This window comes from Plectropomus leopardus, chromosome 13 (assembly GCF_008729295.1).
Source record: "Plectropomus leopardus isolate mb chromosome 13, YSFRI_Pleo_2.0, whole genome shotgun sequence".
NCBI classification, from domain to species: domain Eukaryota; kingdom Metazoa; phylum Chordata; class Actinopteri; order Perciformes; family Serranidae; genus Plectropomus; species Plectropomus leopardus.
This window is the reverse complement of record NC_056475.1, coordinates 23,330,527-23,347,646: the sequence shown is the minus strand read 5'-3', so window position 1 is coordinate 23,347,646 and position 17,120 is coordinate 23,330,527. Positions and strand designations below refer to the sequence as shown.

The following is a 17,120-nucleotide window of genomic DNA, read 5'->3' as shown; positions in this document are numbered from 1 at the left end:
CAGATTTTTTTTTACTAAATTCATTTTTATTTGTAGTATTTTTTTTTTTGTTGATTTATTTTTATGTGTTTATTGTATAAAGTTATTTTTATTTTCTATTTATTATCTATTACACTACATTGATCTTTGCACTTTTTACAATGCACCATCCTTGGAAAATGTTTGTTTTTGTCTTAATAAATTGATGCATTTTGTTAACATATTCAACAGTCTACAAGGTTGTATAATTATTTGCCGATGCAATTCTTTTTTAGTGCGACTGAGGGTTGAGCATCCAAGACAATTTTTACTATAAAGGTACCTTTTAGAGGCCTCTTCATTGCCCTCAGGCTCACAGAAGAAAAGTCACCTTATTGCCCTCTGCTGGTCACATCCATCCCTGAGCGAGGAGGCCTGACTGCACTAAAGGACAGAAAAGGACATTAACGCTAAAGAAATCATCACAGTAATAATTATGTGGACAAAGCTGCTCAGTATCCATTAACAGCACCTTGTGACATTTTAATGCAACAAGTGATTAAACAGATCTTAAGTGCCGAGCACACAACATAGAGGTAAGAAAAGTATTTAGATCCTTCACCTAAAACTCCTAATATCAACATTTTAATATTATAATGTATGAAAAAATAATTATAATTAAAAGTTCTGATTTCAAAATGTTAATTAAACACAAACATTATCAGCGACAGTTCTTAAAGTATCAAAAACAAAAGTATTTGAGTAGGCCTCATCCCTGTATTTTATCATAGGATTTATTACTGATGCATTAACATGTAAACAGCACAGGTGAGAGTCACATGAGCAGGTCTCAATCTCCAAATCTCAAGCAAGTCCCGAGTTACTGTTTAAAGAATCAGTTCAAGTCCCTGCTTTCAGTAGGCCCAGTTTAATTCCTTGAAACCTTAGCAAATTGGCTTTATTTCTTTAAAAAACATGGGAAGAGGGCGAAGAGCAACGAAAAAAGTGAACCAAAAACGAACAAGAATTTAATAAAACATGCAAGAAAATTACATGAAAATCAGTAGAAACATGATGGCCAAACTGTATCAAATGCATTAAAAATATGTCAGCATCAAACCTAATTTAACCCCATTCTGTTGCAGCTTTTGCAAGATTACATTATTTTTTCATGAAGTGATTACATTTTTCTGTCCATGGTCTGTGTTGAACATGAAATAATATAGAATAAGAAGTGAATTCTGGATAAAAACAACCACTGAGTATATGCTCATGTGCAGCAGCCTGTGGCCGAGGCTTTAAGAGGCTTTACTGCAATGAAAATAATTGTGGGTTGTATTATTATGTTCATCTCATAACATCATACCACTACCTATTCAAAGCAGTCATTCATTTTCATGCAATTAATTATTCATGAAAAATTAATTTGCATTTGCTGCTGGGTAAATGAATGTTAGTATTTTATTATTAGTGATCCACCAGCAGGGGCACTAATGGCTGCTTTCTGTGCCCGCTGGGGTCAGCTTTTACAGGGCATAAAATCTTCAAAGTGGGTCAGGCATCCATCAGTGCCCATTATTGGATCTAACCAGCCCTGTGCGCATACTGGTTTTATTCAAATGTAGAAAAGGTTTCCACTTCTTTGGAGGCTTTTTGTGGAATGAATAAAAAGAAAAAGTGTGTCAATCAAAGAGCTTCTTGCTAAACATGCAAAGTGTCGTTTGGAGTTAAAAACATCTTTTTACAGGGTGACTCTGGGCCATGTTGTGGCCTTCATCAGAGGAAACTCTGGGTCTAAGTGGGTGGTTGAAGAAACTGATCCCCCCCTGCAGGCGTCTCATCCTGTTTACTCCTGTTATGTCTCAGACTGTGTGTCTGTCTGTCTTGGCTTGAACCACGACTCTGTAAATAAAAAGATTAACTTGTGTCTCTAAGTGTAACTCTGATGTCACTGGAAGGATGATCGGGGTTTATGGAAATGCAACAAGGCGTGTGTTAGATTACATTTCTCCTTTTGGCACTCTGGTTGCAGAAAAAAAAAGTGTGACATCTTTCATCATCCAGACATCTTTCAAAAACAGGTTCAGTGTGAGTCAGAGCTGCTTTTTATTGTTTTTGCAGAAAACCACTAGAGGTCATTATCGTAAAGAGCACTGCAGAAATCAAAGCCACCTCTGGCATGCACTCAGCGATAATGTAATGGAAATGGAAATTAGTTGCTCTAATAAGGATGAAAATGAGTTTGCAGCGGTAATCAGCTCAGCCACACTTCTCCATCACAGGGGAGAGTAAGGGTTTGTGTTTGAAGAGGCAGCTAAATGTTTGCTTTCCATCTTTTTTTTTTTCATAATGTTATTTCATCCACTGCTCGACAGGCAGGTCAACACTCTCCTCTCAACTCCCCAGGAAAACTCAGCAAGAGCGTTTCATGAAGCAGAGGAGGAGAAAATCTTTCATTTTTCCCCCCTCCCTATTTCCTTGTATGAAGAGCAAGGGTAACCATGGCAACCACCTGGCATTATACAGGACAGAGTTGAGGAGGTTGAAACTGAGCTGGAGCTCACAGTTATCAATCACTTTGGCATCAGCACTGTCACACACACAAACGCAACCCTGCTCGGTCAACCGTCACACGCCTTCACAGGCCAGAAGTCATGACATTTTCTTTTACATCATAGCAACAAAAAAAAAAAGTCCATCCCTGTGTGCCAGTGTTCAGAGGATACATGCACACTCATGCTGATACTTGTTTTATTTTTATTATTATTTGTAATATTAGTGGTAGTATTTTCTTTAATTTCTTTGGTTATACACATGGTAAAATTATATAAATGTGGGATAAATAAAACCAGTGTTGAAACTCATAACTTGTAATGTAAAAAACCTGAAATAATGTGTTTAAGGGACAGTTAGGAATTTTTTAAGTTGGGTTATATGAGGTGCTTATCCATAGTCAGTGTATTTCATACAGTAGATGTCAGTTGGCACGCCCCCTGTTTAGAGAAGCAGCTGGAGTCCAACACAGAAACCAAGCAATGTAGCCTACTGCTTTGGACAAAACATATTATAGCCACCCAAAAAACAAATATCACTTGGTCTGCTGCTGCCTCGATAATTAAGCTTTCTCATGTTAGTGTGACTTTTGGTGAATCCAAACTAAGCCTTTTAGAAAGTCAGATAATAACACAAAAGAGAGCAACTGTTTGAGGCAGCTGTAGACCAGCAACTCCTGTGTTCAGTGATGATAAATTACTGTTTTTCTTAATGGAGTCTGGCTTTGAAGAGAGCGATAAAACAGCATCATTGTATTGTTAGAAATCACAGTCTGACATTAAGGTATGCAGTTAAAATATTTAAAATAAAGCGCAAACTTAAACTGATTATTTTTTTATGTGGAACTTTTTTTTTTGGTGGCTAAAATATCTTTTGTTGCTGATGCCTCCACAGCAGTAGATTGCTTGGCTTTCATGTTGGACCCCAGCTGCTTCTCCACACTGAGAGCATGCCAACCGCCATCTACCGTTGGTAAAATCCTGTCAGTGGATATGTACCCCATACAACCCCACTTCAAACATTCTGAACTATCCCTTTAAAGGGGGAAAAAGTGTTTGCCGTGACCAATATGACGACTTTTTCTGTCTAACTAAAAAAATGCACTCCAATCATAAAGATAAATTTACTTAAGGTGAAGTCAGGGAGAAGACTTTTTAGGTATATATTGCTGTATTTCTATAAAGAAAATGTGCTGCTAAATAATACACTTTAGAAACTTCAGACCTTCAAACACATCAAGAACCCCTATACCTCACTCTGATATATGTTCCAGTAAAATGGGACGATCACACTTGTTTATTTCTTAAATGGTTAAATCCATTGATTTGTTCCGTCATTTAGTAATGAATTCATTTATGTCACTTGTGGTGGCTTCTGATTTCCACATGTAGACACCCAGCACAGATTCCAACATGCTTCTCACACCAAACAGGAAACAGATGAGTAATGAGTTGTGTTACTAACCGTGTTTATAATGTTGACTGTAGCAGCTTAGTTTCCACAGTCCAGTCTGACCATACCGGTGATGATGATCCAAAAATATTAACAAGTTGCACCGAACAACATGAATCAAACAAAGAAAAAACTGGCCTCTGCTGGCCTCCTTCTGAGCTGACGGACTGATGAAACACCTGCAACACCATCCTAATTATCCAGTGTCAGGAGGGGAGCCTTCAAAGTAAGAGCACTTACAAGAACAAAAGGAAAACATCTACCCTCTCACCTTACCAAGTATATAAACTAAGACACAGTTAAAAAACATATTGAGCTCAGTTATCAAATATTAATATTAACAGAAATTACTCCTACACCTACCTGTTCATTAAAAAGATCATCAAACCTTTCTGCTTTTTTTGATGCCATATTGTCTACAATGTAAGTGTGTGTGTGGTACAGTTATGGGTAACTCTGGACTGACAAAAATACTAAAAAAAATGTCTGTAGTATGACTCTGTGGAACACAATAGTGTAGGTTGTAAATTTAATGGTAACTGGTAGCCTTGAAAAATGATCCCGCTTCAAAAAATTGTCCCATTTTAGCTTTTTTTTGGTCCCATTTTACCTGAATGTATTAAGCACTGACTCAAAACCCTGTCCCATTAAAATACAACATCCTAAAACATTATTGTTGTTCTACCCTCATGGATTTAGCTGCACCACTCTTATCAGCAAAAAGAGAAAGACAACATGACAAATGGCTCATCTTGGGAGTCCTTGAACAGATTATTTTTTTAATCTTTGTATATCTTAGCAGGTGACTAGCTGCTAATGTTCAAAGAGCCCTAGATGTAAAACCTTACTTGTCCCAATTCAGCTGATGTCCCACATAACCTGACTTCACCACGGTTAATTTAGAAAACAGAAGAGGGAAATTCAGGAAATTATAGGAGAATACGATGTCCCAGATTTTTTTTTCTTCTTTACTTTTTTAAACTTTTTTATGTTTCAGTTTGTTTTGCAGTGGGGAGACATAATTAAAGAAACTTGCTGAACAAATTAAAGATCTCTGCAGAGATTTACAGGCTTACAGTGAATTAGTAAAAATAATGAGGACTTTAAAACAACAATCACTACAAACGAAGAACCTGCAAAGAAACCTGCAAATGTATTCAGGTCACAGAAGGCGGAGAGCATTTTTATTGTTACAGCGGGGAACATTATAACACTTGACATAGTACATATTGAAAGAAGATTCATCGCAACATGTCCCTTTGTAAGGGTCAAAAGCACTTTTTCACACTTCTTTGGGCTTATTTTATTGCATAATAGGACCTCAATGAACTAGCAGACTGTGTGTGACAGAAAAATATAATCATTTTTAGAATGAGCATGTATGCTTTGTATGTTAAGTGTGACCGACCCAGGCGCCATCAGCTAAATCTTTAAGCGTGTCCGCAGGGACACAGAAGCTGTATTTAACCCTGAGAGGTTAAGCAGTTTTCCCAGAGTGGCGTCACAGTTTCAGCTCCACGTTTTTTATGTAATTTATAAAATAATACGTCCTTTGTTGCCTCGAAAGAGAATCTCATTGTTTAAAGTTTTCAGTGTGCAAACGGGATCATTCTGTCTGCACCCCTCCTATTTATATTCTTTACCTGCTTTTTCCCTTTCCTTGTCAAGCGGGCACTGGAGCATATCCCAGCATGCATTGGGATGAACGTTAAGGAGACACTTTGGACAGGCTGCCAGTCAATCACAGAGTCTCTGATCCACTTTGAACTACGGAGGGGGAACTTGCATGAAAAAGTGGGAGAACATGAAACACAGTAATGTCCAAAAACTGAACACCAGTCCTTCATGCACTGTAAAATCTGACAAGTTGATTTAACTTAAAATAATCTTAGAAACACGTTCCCATGAAGAAGGAAAAGAAATGTAACTATTAATTTATGTTTATTTTATCTGGTTAAGTGTTAAATTTACTTAAAATCTTGCTAGATTTACTTAATTTTGTGAAGTTGTTGCAATTCAAAAATGACAATTGAATGAACTTCTTTCTAAGCATTAGCAACTTCAGTAAACCAAGTTAGTCTGACTTGATTTGATCATCACAAAGGGGTTTTGACAATAATGAAGACAATAATGAAATATAATAGATGTATAGCACTGTAAACTTGGTTTATACAAGTTGCTAAGATATATAAAGATTGATTCAATAAAACTTTTCATTTTTAAGTTGCACCAACTTCTCAAAATAAGGTAAATATAACACAATTTTAAGTTACCAATTATATATTAAGTAAACCTAAATTAATACTATTAGTTATACTTAATTACATTCTTTTAAGGCAGTCTGTGTCCTAGATTTTGTTTTTGTTTTTTTTTTTATTAAAATCAACTTGTCAGATTATACAATGTAGGCATCACTGCAACAATCTGACAACTGTGCAATGGGAATATTTAAACACAAGATGTAAAATGCTATTTAGGCCAGGTGCAGCATAACAGATTTCTATCCAATCTGTATGAGCATGCACGCACACAGAATACCTTTAGAGATGCAACTGAAGCATAAACTAGAATCTAGGACTGATGCATGGCCAGATGTTGAACAAAGCAAATCCCAATTACCCCTCCTGCCTCTGTTATAATGAAAAAAAAACTACAGCTGGGGCAGGAACAAGCACTGGAACAAGAGATGAATCAGGGACAGATTATTCAGGACACAGTCACGGGGGGATAGAGAGCTCGAGAGGAGAGCAAGGACTTGACCTTTTTCTGAATATTCATGATGAAAAAGAGAAAGAGAAGAGAGAGATGTAAACCTTTTTTGAGACCTGAAACCTTTGGGGAGTCTAACAACAGAGGGCAGCTTGTGATTCAGTGCAAAAATAAATATATCTAGCAGGAGCAACATCAGGATATGTTGGCCGCCTGCCAGCCAGAAAGATCAATAGCCATTAACACCATCATGCATGCAGTCAGAGGACAGCAGGGATCTGTGGCTCTGCAGAGTATTTCATCATGATAGGAGGCGGATTGGAGCTTTAGTTACTGTAAGAGCATCCCTCTCTTCACCGCTGAGAGCGATGCTGTCTGACTGACAATGTCATCAGTGTGCTGTGTATGTAAACACACCCAGCAGCCTGCAGAAACTAGGTCATTTTCTGGCTGGGATGAGATGAGAGGAGGAGCCGTCTGGAGACACACCGAGTCGCAAATGTGCACTGTGTCAAGAGTCAGGCCGTAATCCACACGCACCTCTTTTATCTGCTTCATGAATCAAGTGAATGTGCCTCCAGTGGTGGTGAAATCTGCTGAGGAACACAGGTAGTGAAGCAGAGGGGAGGAGGAGGAGGAGGACGAGGAGGAGGAGGAGGAGGAACGAGGAGTGGTGAATGCTTGTAATTTCTTGCTCCAGTTCTCTTTGCTTTAGCACTGAGGACACACTGTTCATTAAAAATCCAAGCCTTCAGTCTTTGGGACACACAAAGCTCTGTGTCATGTAATATTGACATTGGCTAGGAAACAATGCAACCATGTGGCAGGAATTACACACTGGATCTAGGACATCATGTGCTGCATCACTGCAAAGTGTGATGATATGCTGAGGTAGATTTTTTTTTGCGTGTTTGTCCTTAAAGTACTCTGCACAGTCAAAAAAAGATTAATTAAAGTGTCAGTGCTTGAATGTCTTCTCTCAAATCCATTCAAAAATCAATTAATGCTTAAAATATGTCTGAGAACAGCTGAGTGCTATTGTAAAACTCAGCCTGCAATCTGTCCGCTTTGACTGCTGGAACAATGCTCGCACTGAAGCAGAGGGGTGGAGAGAGCGAGAATAAAATCCTTCATCATGGTATAAAGTTATTTTATGTGGATGTATGTTACTCACTGTGTAGGTATGATGGGATATGTGAGTTTTCTTTAGGGAAGTTGGTTAATTGAGGCACTGCATCAAATTGATGCAAGAATGGGTAGAAGCAACTTATCAAAACATTGCCCAAACATTAACAGAAAAAAAGAGGAAAATACCTGAGAATAAGCCAAACGAGAAAAGAAAAACAACAAAAAATGACCCCAAAACATCATAAAAACAATGGATTTTTTATCTTCAGTAAAACATGTAGTGAGAAATATTTTTAAATTTCAACTTTTTCTGGGGAACCATGAAAGTTTGACCATTGAATAGATTATCCAATCCATCCAAAAGTCGCTATTATATTTCACTCTGGACTAAGCGGAACAACAGACTAACACTGCCATGCTTAGAGCCATGTATCTAACATGGCTAAAAATTCAAGTTTCCTAATAAAGAAGTCCTGCACTGATTTGCTAATTTACCACAGTGACAACATACATCCAGAGATAAAGTTTATGCAATAGTATAAATAGTATGAAAACATCTCTGACAACTGGCAAATTAACATGATCTCCCTGTTTATTTCCTCATGTCTATCTGAGCTTTAATAACAATTCATCTTGGTAACACAGAGTGTATGACGCCACATACTTTGGCAAATGTGAAATATGTTTATTGCCAAAAATTTAGAGCACTTAAAATTGATGCAGAGAGGAAGACAGGCAACATATTTTCAGTCCTGTACTGGGCTAACGAGCTCTACCACCTTCTCATCCTACTTTTCCAGTTCGGGTCACTGTTGTGGTGATTTAGCTACAGCATCACTCCATCTTCTCTTGACTCTTGCTACTGCCTTCAGGTGCAGGGGTGATACGGAGGGTAGCAGGCCAACAGTGTGTGATTTATTTTCAGTGTAATGTCCTGGGAAAGATGACACTAAATTCCTGCCCCTTTACCGCCTTCTGTCATGTATGAGTTTGCCAGCAGCTGAGCCCAGTTACATTTTGGGTCTTGTGTTCATTCAGTGACTTTCCATTAAAGGATTACAAACGGCCTATTTTGAAATGACGCAAACCGTTTCATCAAAAGGACTTAACAATAAGCTGCGGCACAAAATAGAGCTTTTGAAATGTCACAAAAAAGGTTTTAAAATAGTCCTTCTCAAAACAACAGGACAAGGCATCACAAATAACTAAAGGAGCTGCCATGAAAGAAGGAAAAGAACATGCAAAACTTACAATCTGGCCCAGAAAAAAAAGGGAATGCAACAGTTTCAAAAGCTAAAAGTGACTTATTGAAAGGCACCAATATGAAGCATGTTATGTAAAATAAGCTGTTATAAGCTGAGATTTCGTTGCTATGAACAACACAGGAGCAGGCATTCAAATCAGAGGCACTACTGCAGAGTCTCATTAATGGGATATAATGAGAGTATAATGAGGATTTAAAGCTCCAGACCAAACTCACCTGATGATTACACAAATCTTTTGTTCCTGGTCGCAGCACGAAACAGACGCCTCGGACACCATATGCTGCTAATAAGGGTTTTAATCGTCTGAGAGCAGGTGGGCAGATTGTGGACGACATTACCGTCTGTCTCGATGCCAGGAGGAGAGGCGACAGCGCTGGGAGTGCCAGTTTTCCAGTTGACACTGGTCAGCAGAAAACTCCCACTGGTCACTGCGTTAAACATTTAACAGACATTGATTTTATAACCCTTATCTGGGACAGGTCACAGGTCACATCATTTTAAAATTGAGCTCAATCTTCACTGTCAAATTTACAAAAGAGGCAACTTTTCTCTCACAGCAGGCCACAAATCTTGTACCAGAGTGAGAGGGCTTCCCTCAAATCATCAACAATGACCACCTGCAGTGTCTGTGTTCACCGGTGATTAAAAACTAACCAGTCTACAGAATATCCATTATACATCACAAGAAAAACACATTTTGTTCTTTTGGAAAGAGTCAAAATGCTAAACCGAACATGGCTTGACATGAATTATACAGTATATGTGTTTAGGGTGTTATTACCAAAACGATAACCGTGATATTTAGAAAAACTGAAATACTGATATTATGTTAATATTACACATATGATGATAATATTAAGTAATCCAGCAAGTCTTAAATAATTTCTGCTTCTTTCCTACTTGTATTTTGAGTGTTACACATTTACCAAACTAAAATGACTTCCTCGCAGTTGAACGCCTCTGCGCACCATCCAAATTGCACTCACAGTTTACATTCATGTCTGTGAAAACACTTCATACACATCCTCCCCTCGGCAGCACAGAAGATCTCTACAGTCAGCACAGTTTCAAGGTGGGCACTTAAGATTTAGTGTCACCAACTCACTCCCCTTGTGAACCTGTGTTCTGCTGTTCAGTAAGGGTAAGAAAAGTGTTTTTGCAGAACAATATGATATCACATAATTGATTTTTTGCAAATAAAATGACATGACATGACATGATTTTATCCTTTTTTTTTTTTTACATTTGTTTGAAATTTTGTCATAATTAGTGCATTAATTCTTGAGTTTCTGTAAAAACATGTTGCGTGGTCACAGTCACACTGACTGTCTACCACCAAATTCTAATCAGCTCACCACTGAATCCAAGTGGACGTTTGTGCCAAATCTGAGGAAAATTAACGCGTTCCTGAGATATCGCTTTCACGAGAATGTGACGGATGGACAGATAGATGCACAACCTGAAAACATAATGCCTCGAACCAATGAACGGATTTAAAGATGAATTTGACCAATTATTATTATTTAAAGTTTTCCATAGCTATTGCGATCATTTTGTTATTGTGAATTCTTTTGGCCACAATATTTGTGCAGTGAAACTCTGATATTGTGCCAGCTCAAATGTCCATGTTGAAGATGTTTTTGTCTAGTCACACTAATATAACAACTTTTGAGGATGGGCCTGACACTGCTGTGGTCAGCAATGACAACAACATTTTAATTACTTTCAAAATCATGTTTATTAAATTTAGAAAACACCATTTTGTTAACAGTTTCATAGCAATAGCAGGAAAGAACTGAAACTGTAAGAGAGCAACGTAGACGGGGCCTGGGCCAACCCCTGAGTTAAAAACCGGCTGTGTTTTTGAAGCTTGTCCGTCCCTACGATTCTGCTTTCTGGAGTCACCTGCATCTAACCTGGCATAGACTAGAAGAGAGAGTCAGTGCGGTAGTCAACATCTCAAGGTAGAACGCCTAAAGAAAACGAGACATAAGAAAACTTTGTAGACATCAGGTAGAAAAGTTGATTTGCAAAGTCACTTTTCAAGTCAAGGTATTTCCTGCCAAAATATACCGAGTATGCAACATTAACATGTAATTAGGTTGCCAAACCGTATCGGTACGTAGGTGTAATCACTTGGGGAGGGGTTTCTGCACAGCTTTAGGGGAGGTGGACTGAGGGATACTTAGGGATGCAGTACAGATGTAGTCCAAAGAGGAAGTGCAAACAATGTCTATAAGGAGTGTTTGTTGAGGGGGGGCGAGTGGGCGAGGGGACACGGGGGTGTGAGCAGGGCTCCCCCCCTTTACTCATCAAGGTGCTGAGAGGGGCGACTCTCTGGAGGGTGAGCCCGAGATGTCCTCAGGAGGGAAAACTGTGAGTGTGCAGGCTCGGATCCCGCCCAGCGACTCGGGTAAGTCAAACACTTTGTGCCATTCGTCCTTTTCGGGGTCGTACTTCTGTACTATTTCCACCATGCAGCGATTGTTCCACGAGTAGCCGCCCACTACATAGATCTTATTTTCAAACACAGCCACGCCCACGTCGCTCTGGCCTCGCAACATGGCCGCGATAGGAGTCCACAAGTCGAGGGCGGGGGAGTAGTATTCGCAGCTCAGCACGTCGTCGTAGTCGCTGGTGCCCCGGAAGTGATTGCCCCCGATCACGTAAAGCCGGTCGCCCACAGTGCACATGCAGTGGAGGCCGCGCACCGTCGTCATGGGTGCTTTCTGAGTCCATTTGTCTGCATCTGGGTCAAAGCACATCAGCTCCTTCTGAAAAGTGTCATGAGTGATTCCCCCTGCAGCAACAAGGAAAAAAGAGCACAAATTAGCCTCCACACTGATCATTTGGGGGAGTAAAAACAGCTTTGCAAACCTGTCAATCAGACCTGTCTGTGACTCATTCACCCGTGTCAACCTACATTTATTTATGTAGGTCGTGTGGAGCACCAGCCATAACATTACCAAGAACCAGGACAAAGTCTGTGCATTTTTTAGCTCTCACCTTTCCTTGATCCCAGTTTCTCAAACTTTGACGCAAACTCAAAAAGCCAACAAACAGGGTAAACCGTAATTGTACAAACAAGAGTGACATCGATGTTCTTTTCCACGGTGTGAAATATTGCTGATGATGAGCGCTCGGTACAAAGACGAACACCGTTACAAAACGTTCATGCGCGTAAACACAAACAGACTGTAGACGGCGGGACACAAAAAAAGCAGAGGGAAAGTGGGGAGGAAAAAAAAAAACAAAAAAAAAAACAGGACATGTCTACAGGGAAGGCTTAAAATAAAGAGGAACACAATCCCAGCATGCATTTGGGTGGAAGCCAGCCCACCCCTCCCCCCTTAGGCAGAGTGACTAGGAGCAAATGCGGAGAAGATTTGCAGAGCATGCCGAATAGAGGCAGAATCCCTCTTTTGCTGCTGCCCAGTGATCGTGTGCTCGGTTTATTGTTGGGGCCTAAGCTGTCTATTCAGCTGCCATGACTCAGATCTGTGATGCTGCACCTCCTTAACTGATCAAACCCAAAGATAGCCTGACTATCCATTTTCTTTATCCAAGTAGTCCACGGGGCGAGTCTGCTATTAAAATCCTGACAAGGGAACAGTGCTGGAGCCGACGTAAGGTCCTCATAATTCCTCTCGAGGGGCCCTGCTGCTATTCTGATTCAGTTCGAGGGCTTTGGCCTTTCCCTGATACAATGATGTCTGATCAGTATCCCGGGATCCTAATGTCTAATCAGAGCCATTAGCGAGACACTAAGAGGGGACAGGGTTTAGCCAAATTGAGCCTATCTCAGAGAGACATGCTGAAAGCTTTTGTCCTGCCATAGACAGCGCAGGACTGACTGGGTTATTGTTGGTATTGTCTGCCACATAAGCCGTTTAAAAACATGTCGCTGTTCAGCCACGTAGGTATAAAATAACTATAGAGTCCCCTTGTAAAACAAGTGACCTGCTCGGCTGGTTGAATCAGTGTCGGCACGAGAGGGACCCAAAGAGAAGATGGAGAATAGACACAGAGGTGAGGCAGGAAAAAGGGAGATCAGCGTATTCCAAAAATAACCCATAATGATGAAGAGTGTCCAGACTCTGAGATACAGTTTATATTACATCTACTGACGATCTGTGCTTGTTTCTGGAAAAACTACATTAAAACCTCTCAAGGATGCAGATTAAAGACGAGCTACCCTTCAAAATGGATACGTTTTTCTGTAATATAAGTTATGAATGCAACTAATACAGGACAATCACTGCCTCATCCAACCTAAAGAAGGTTCTCACACAAAAATGGGCCGTTTATGCATCAGAAAGACACAAAAACATTTCAAACTGGTGCTGCATGACCAAAGAAATCACAGAAAAAGGTTGCTTTTGCTCAAGAGTTAGAAAACCTACAACTACCAGAATGCTATGCGCCTGGCGTAATGTAGCATGGTCCGTGTGAAACAACGACGGCGGCCAGACAGATCTCATATTACAGATAAATGGTAAGAAATATACAACTTATATTTGATCAGCGCTGCTTAGTTTCACTGGTTGATCTCGATTTTTCAGCTTCCTTTTTCACTGTGCAGGAAGCAGTGGTGCCCACTTCCTGTTCACAAACTCTCGCCATTAAAGCGAAACGAGAAATTAAAATTAGTTTCTGAAAACGTCTGAGGCAAGAAACAGGCATGCTCCCCACATTGTTTTCATAAAAAGATGGTTGAAAATTGGCTAAGAAAAAAAAAAATCTTCCTAAAACCCGCTTACGCAGTTTTCACAAAGATTCTCACATTCAGCAATGTCTTCTTATTTGGGATTTCTTCAGGTGAAAACAGAATCATGAACACTGAGGAGCACTCTTACACATGTTTGTGCTAACATGTCTGCACAAAATAATTGGTTATTGTGTTTACTTCAATTTTACAGTAATAATATAATAGGATATATATTAAAGTAATATTTTAGTTTTTTACAAAATGCAGGTCTTTCAAAATAAACACAACACTAATAAAATATAATTAAATACTGCGAGACACTTCAATCAATACAGCAGCATTGCACTTTTTATAGTATTAAACTGTTTATAGAACTAAATGTGGAATTTTCTTCATTATGAGAGCAACTGAAATCACTTAACTTCCTCTTTTCACTATTCAGATCAAATTAAAAAATAACAGTGTTTTTCATTTATAGTTCACATTCAGGTGAGATACATTCAGAAACCGACATTTCTCCACTGACCATAACCACGCTGTTGAAATCCTTAATGTCAAGCCAAATTTCACCGCTTTTGGAATATGAGATCTTATAAACTCATGTCGAAAATCACTCCCTTGTTCACTAATTCACCACTCCTTTCATAACAGACAATCATTTACCCTCTATAGTGAGCAGCAAATTGACTGTGCAGACATTATGAATCATCGTCATTTTGGGTCATTGGAGACAAATGCTGAGTCACACGAAGGTAATTTTTACATCTATAAAATTCAACAGATGGCAATGTGGAACTGTTGGCAGGAAATTGTGTCCATGCCATGGACACAATTTGGACACTCAAAATGGAAGAGAGTAAATGTAGCAGACTTCATATCAAATAAGGTCTTATTTCAGAATATTTTTATCAATCTCCAAATTATTTGCTGCCTTTATGTCAGTACTTGCAATATTTCAAAAAGAACCACTGATATGAAGCCAATTCAACTAAAAATATCAAACAACGAACATAACAAACAAGCTCTCTTTCAAATACATTAAAATCCCTAATGAGCTTCGTTTCCACTCTAAATCGGCGTCTGAGACAGCCCTCACTCAGGTCCTGCATCTCTCCTCGCTCCAATGAAATTCTCTGATCGCTGTGAAATTCTGAACCTAAAGTAAACAAACTATAGCCTGTTAGAAACATATACAGTGCACAGACTGTAGGAAAACAATCAGGGCAAAAAACAAAAAAGTCGCTTCAGAGCGGTCATTTTGTCTAAACAGCCAGCTAATGAGTGCAGGAATGCTCATTAACCAGTCACATCATCAACTGTGCTTTTAGTTTTTGCAGCTTAGCTCTGACTAGAGGTCATCACATCCATGATGATTACAATGGCAAGTTAAAAACAAATTCTGATGACTTGCAGTTTTTATCAGCACTAGAGCTACACCAATAAATTAGCCGAACCAGTTTATTTACCGATATTAGTGTGCTATAAATTTTGACTGGTGAGTACTTTGGCTGACAAGTTATAAGAAACAGCAGAACAAATGCCAAAGAAGGCTTGAGTACATCTAGAAACAGTGTCACAATTAGTGCCCACCCAAAAATACTGCCGTTTATTTTTTAACTGCAAAATGTCCCACTCAGTATGCACCGTGGTCACAAGAAAAATAAACAAATAAATATGGAAAAAAATCATAATCACAATTATTTTGGTCCATACTAGGATCAAAACTATTTAACGTGATTACTAATTGACTTCAGCAACATCATGCATTTATTGAACTTGGAAAAAAAAATGTCTTTTTAACAGTGGATTTTCTTGAACTTCTTGAATATAATTCAACTGAAAAACAGGCTTCAACTCAACATGCCACAACCTGGCTGAAAGATATTTTTTCTTTTTCTTAGGGAGGGGCAAATGCACACCGCATTAAAGGAAAAGGGGAATGCAGGATTTATAACACAAAACAAAATGAGAGCATCATTGCGAAACTGAAAACGGCATAATAACAGTTTTATCTGGATTATCTTGTTTTCATAACCATTGGAAGTCAAATTAAAAATAAAATTTGATTAACTGCCCAACCCTACATAAGGGACTTCCAAATATAATTATGAGTATCAGCCTCCAAAATCCTGTAGTTAGGCTATAATTACTACAAATCAATGCAAAAATATATTTATAATAATCACAAGAGCTCAAGGCTGTGAGACTGTCTCCTGTCAGGACACCTCAGTCAAAATTACTCCGTGAGTGGAGCATCCTCGCTGTGGATGACTCAGTAAATACCTAAAAGATGGTCTGAATGTGAGACCACCGGACCTTCACAAAGACCTTAATCTCTCAGGTACGACGGTGAACCAGAGGCTGTGTGGCTCTGTGCTGGTTCAGTACTCGTGTCTGAACTCTGCCACACCACTTGAGCTGTGATGGTCCGTAGGCTGAGTGCATTTGTCAGGTTCATCCAGCTGACAGAATACCTTCAGACAGCGCAGCAGCACCGCCGCACAATGTGACCTGATCCGCTGTGACAGACGGACATAGAACTGCACTTCAGCATGGGTCACCTTGCACAGCAAGACTGTAACCCCAGAGACTGTGGGCGCTACAGCGGGGCCTCAGCGCAACAAAATTCCTCTAATGGGTAACTCTTTGTACCTTTTGCCTTAAAAGCACTTCAATCTATTACAGTTTTCATATGAGCCATTATGCATGTGTCTAACCCACAGCTGTATTCACAACACTGCTTTACCAGCTTTATCCTGTAACACGCAAACGTTCATTCCCCTCCCACATGTAGTATTAGCTGCTGCAGGTACAAAGCATGACATTGTGTCAGTGAAATTTTCCAGGCTATTGGCCTGCCATTGAGTGCATCACTAGAACATGAAACCAACACAAAAGGAATCCATTAGAATATCAAAAAGGGTGAGCAATAAATACTATGTACTACAGAGTGCAGCCTGAGGCAAAAAGATTAAAAACAGCTGGCTACCAGCAGATTAGCTCGGTCCGTGACCATTATGTTATTCCTCATTTCACTTTATTTATTTGAAAAAGTGAAAATGTGCCTTTCATCTTCGCTCGGTAATATTAGACTTGCCAAATCATGTGGTCCCAAACATGCCCCAGTTCTTTCGTTTCCCAAGTGAGACACTAACCAATTAAAAATGTTATTAAAGTTTTGCTTTTTGTTTATATAAACAATGATAGTAATCATGTATGAAGCTAGTTATTAGTTTCTGAACTGTTACCGGAGTTGGTAAATATGAAATCAAATTTAAAAAAAAGGGGCTGAATGCACTGATAACTTCTTCACATGCATGCGCACTGTGACAATTCTTGCCGCACAA

At 39.3% G+C, this 17,120-nt stretch overlaps 1 protein-coding gene across 1 annotated transcript in view; it reads right to left on the bottom strand.

The window, feature by feature from the left end:
- Nucleotides 1-10,784: 10,784 nt before the first annotated feature.
- klhl13 (kelch-like family member 13) overlaps nt 10,785-17,120 on the bottom strand; it is a 45,107-nt gene continuing 38,771 nt past the window's right edge. The window contains exon 8 of the mRNA XM_042499660.1: nt 10,785-11,865. Coding sequence (XP_042355594.1) covers nt 11,378-11,865 — 488 coding nt within the window. The 3' untranslated portion in view covers nt 10,785-11,377. The remainder of the gene's footprint in view (nt 11,866-17,120) is intronic.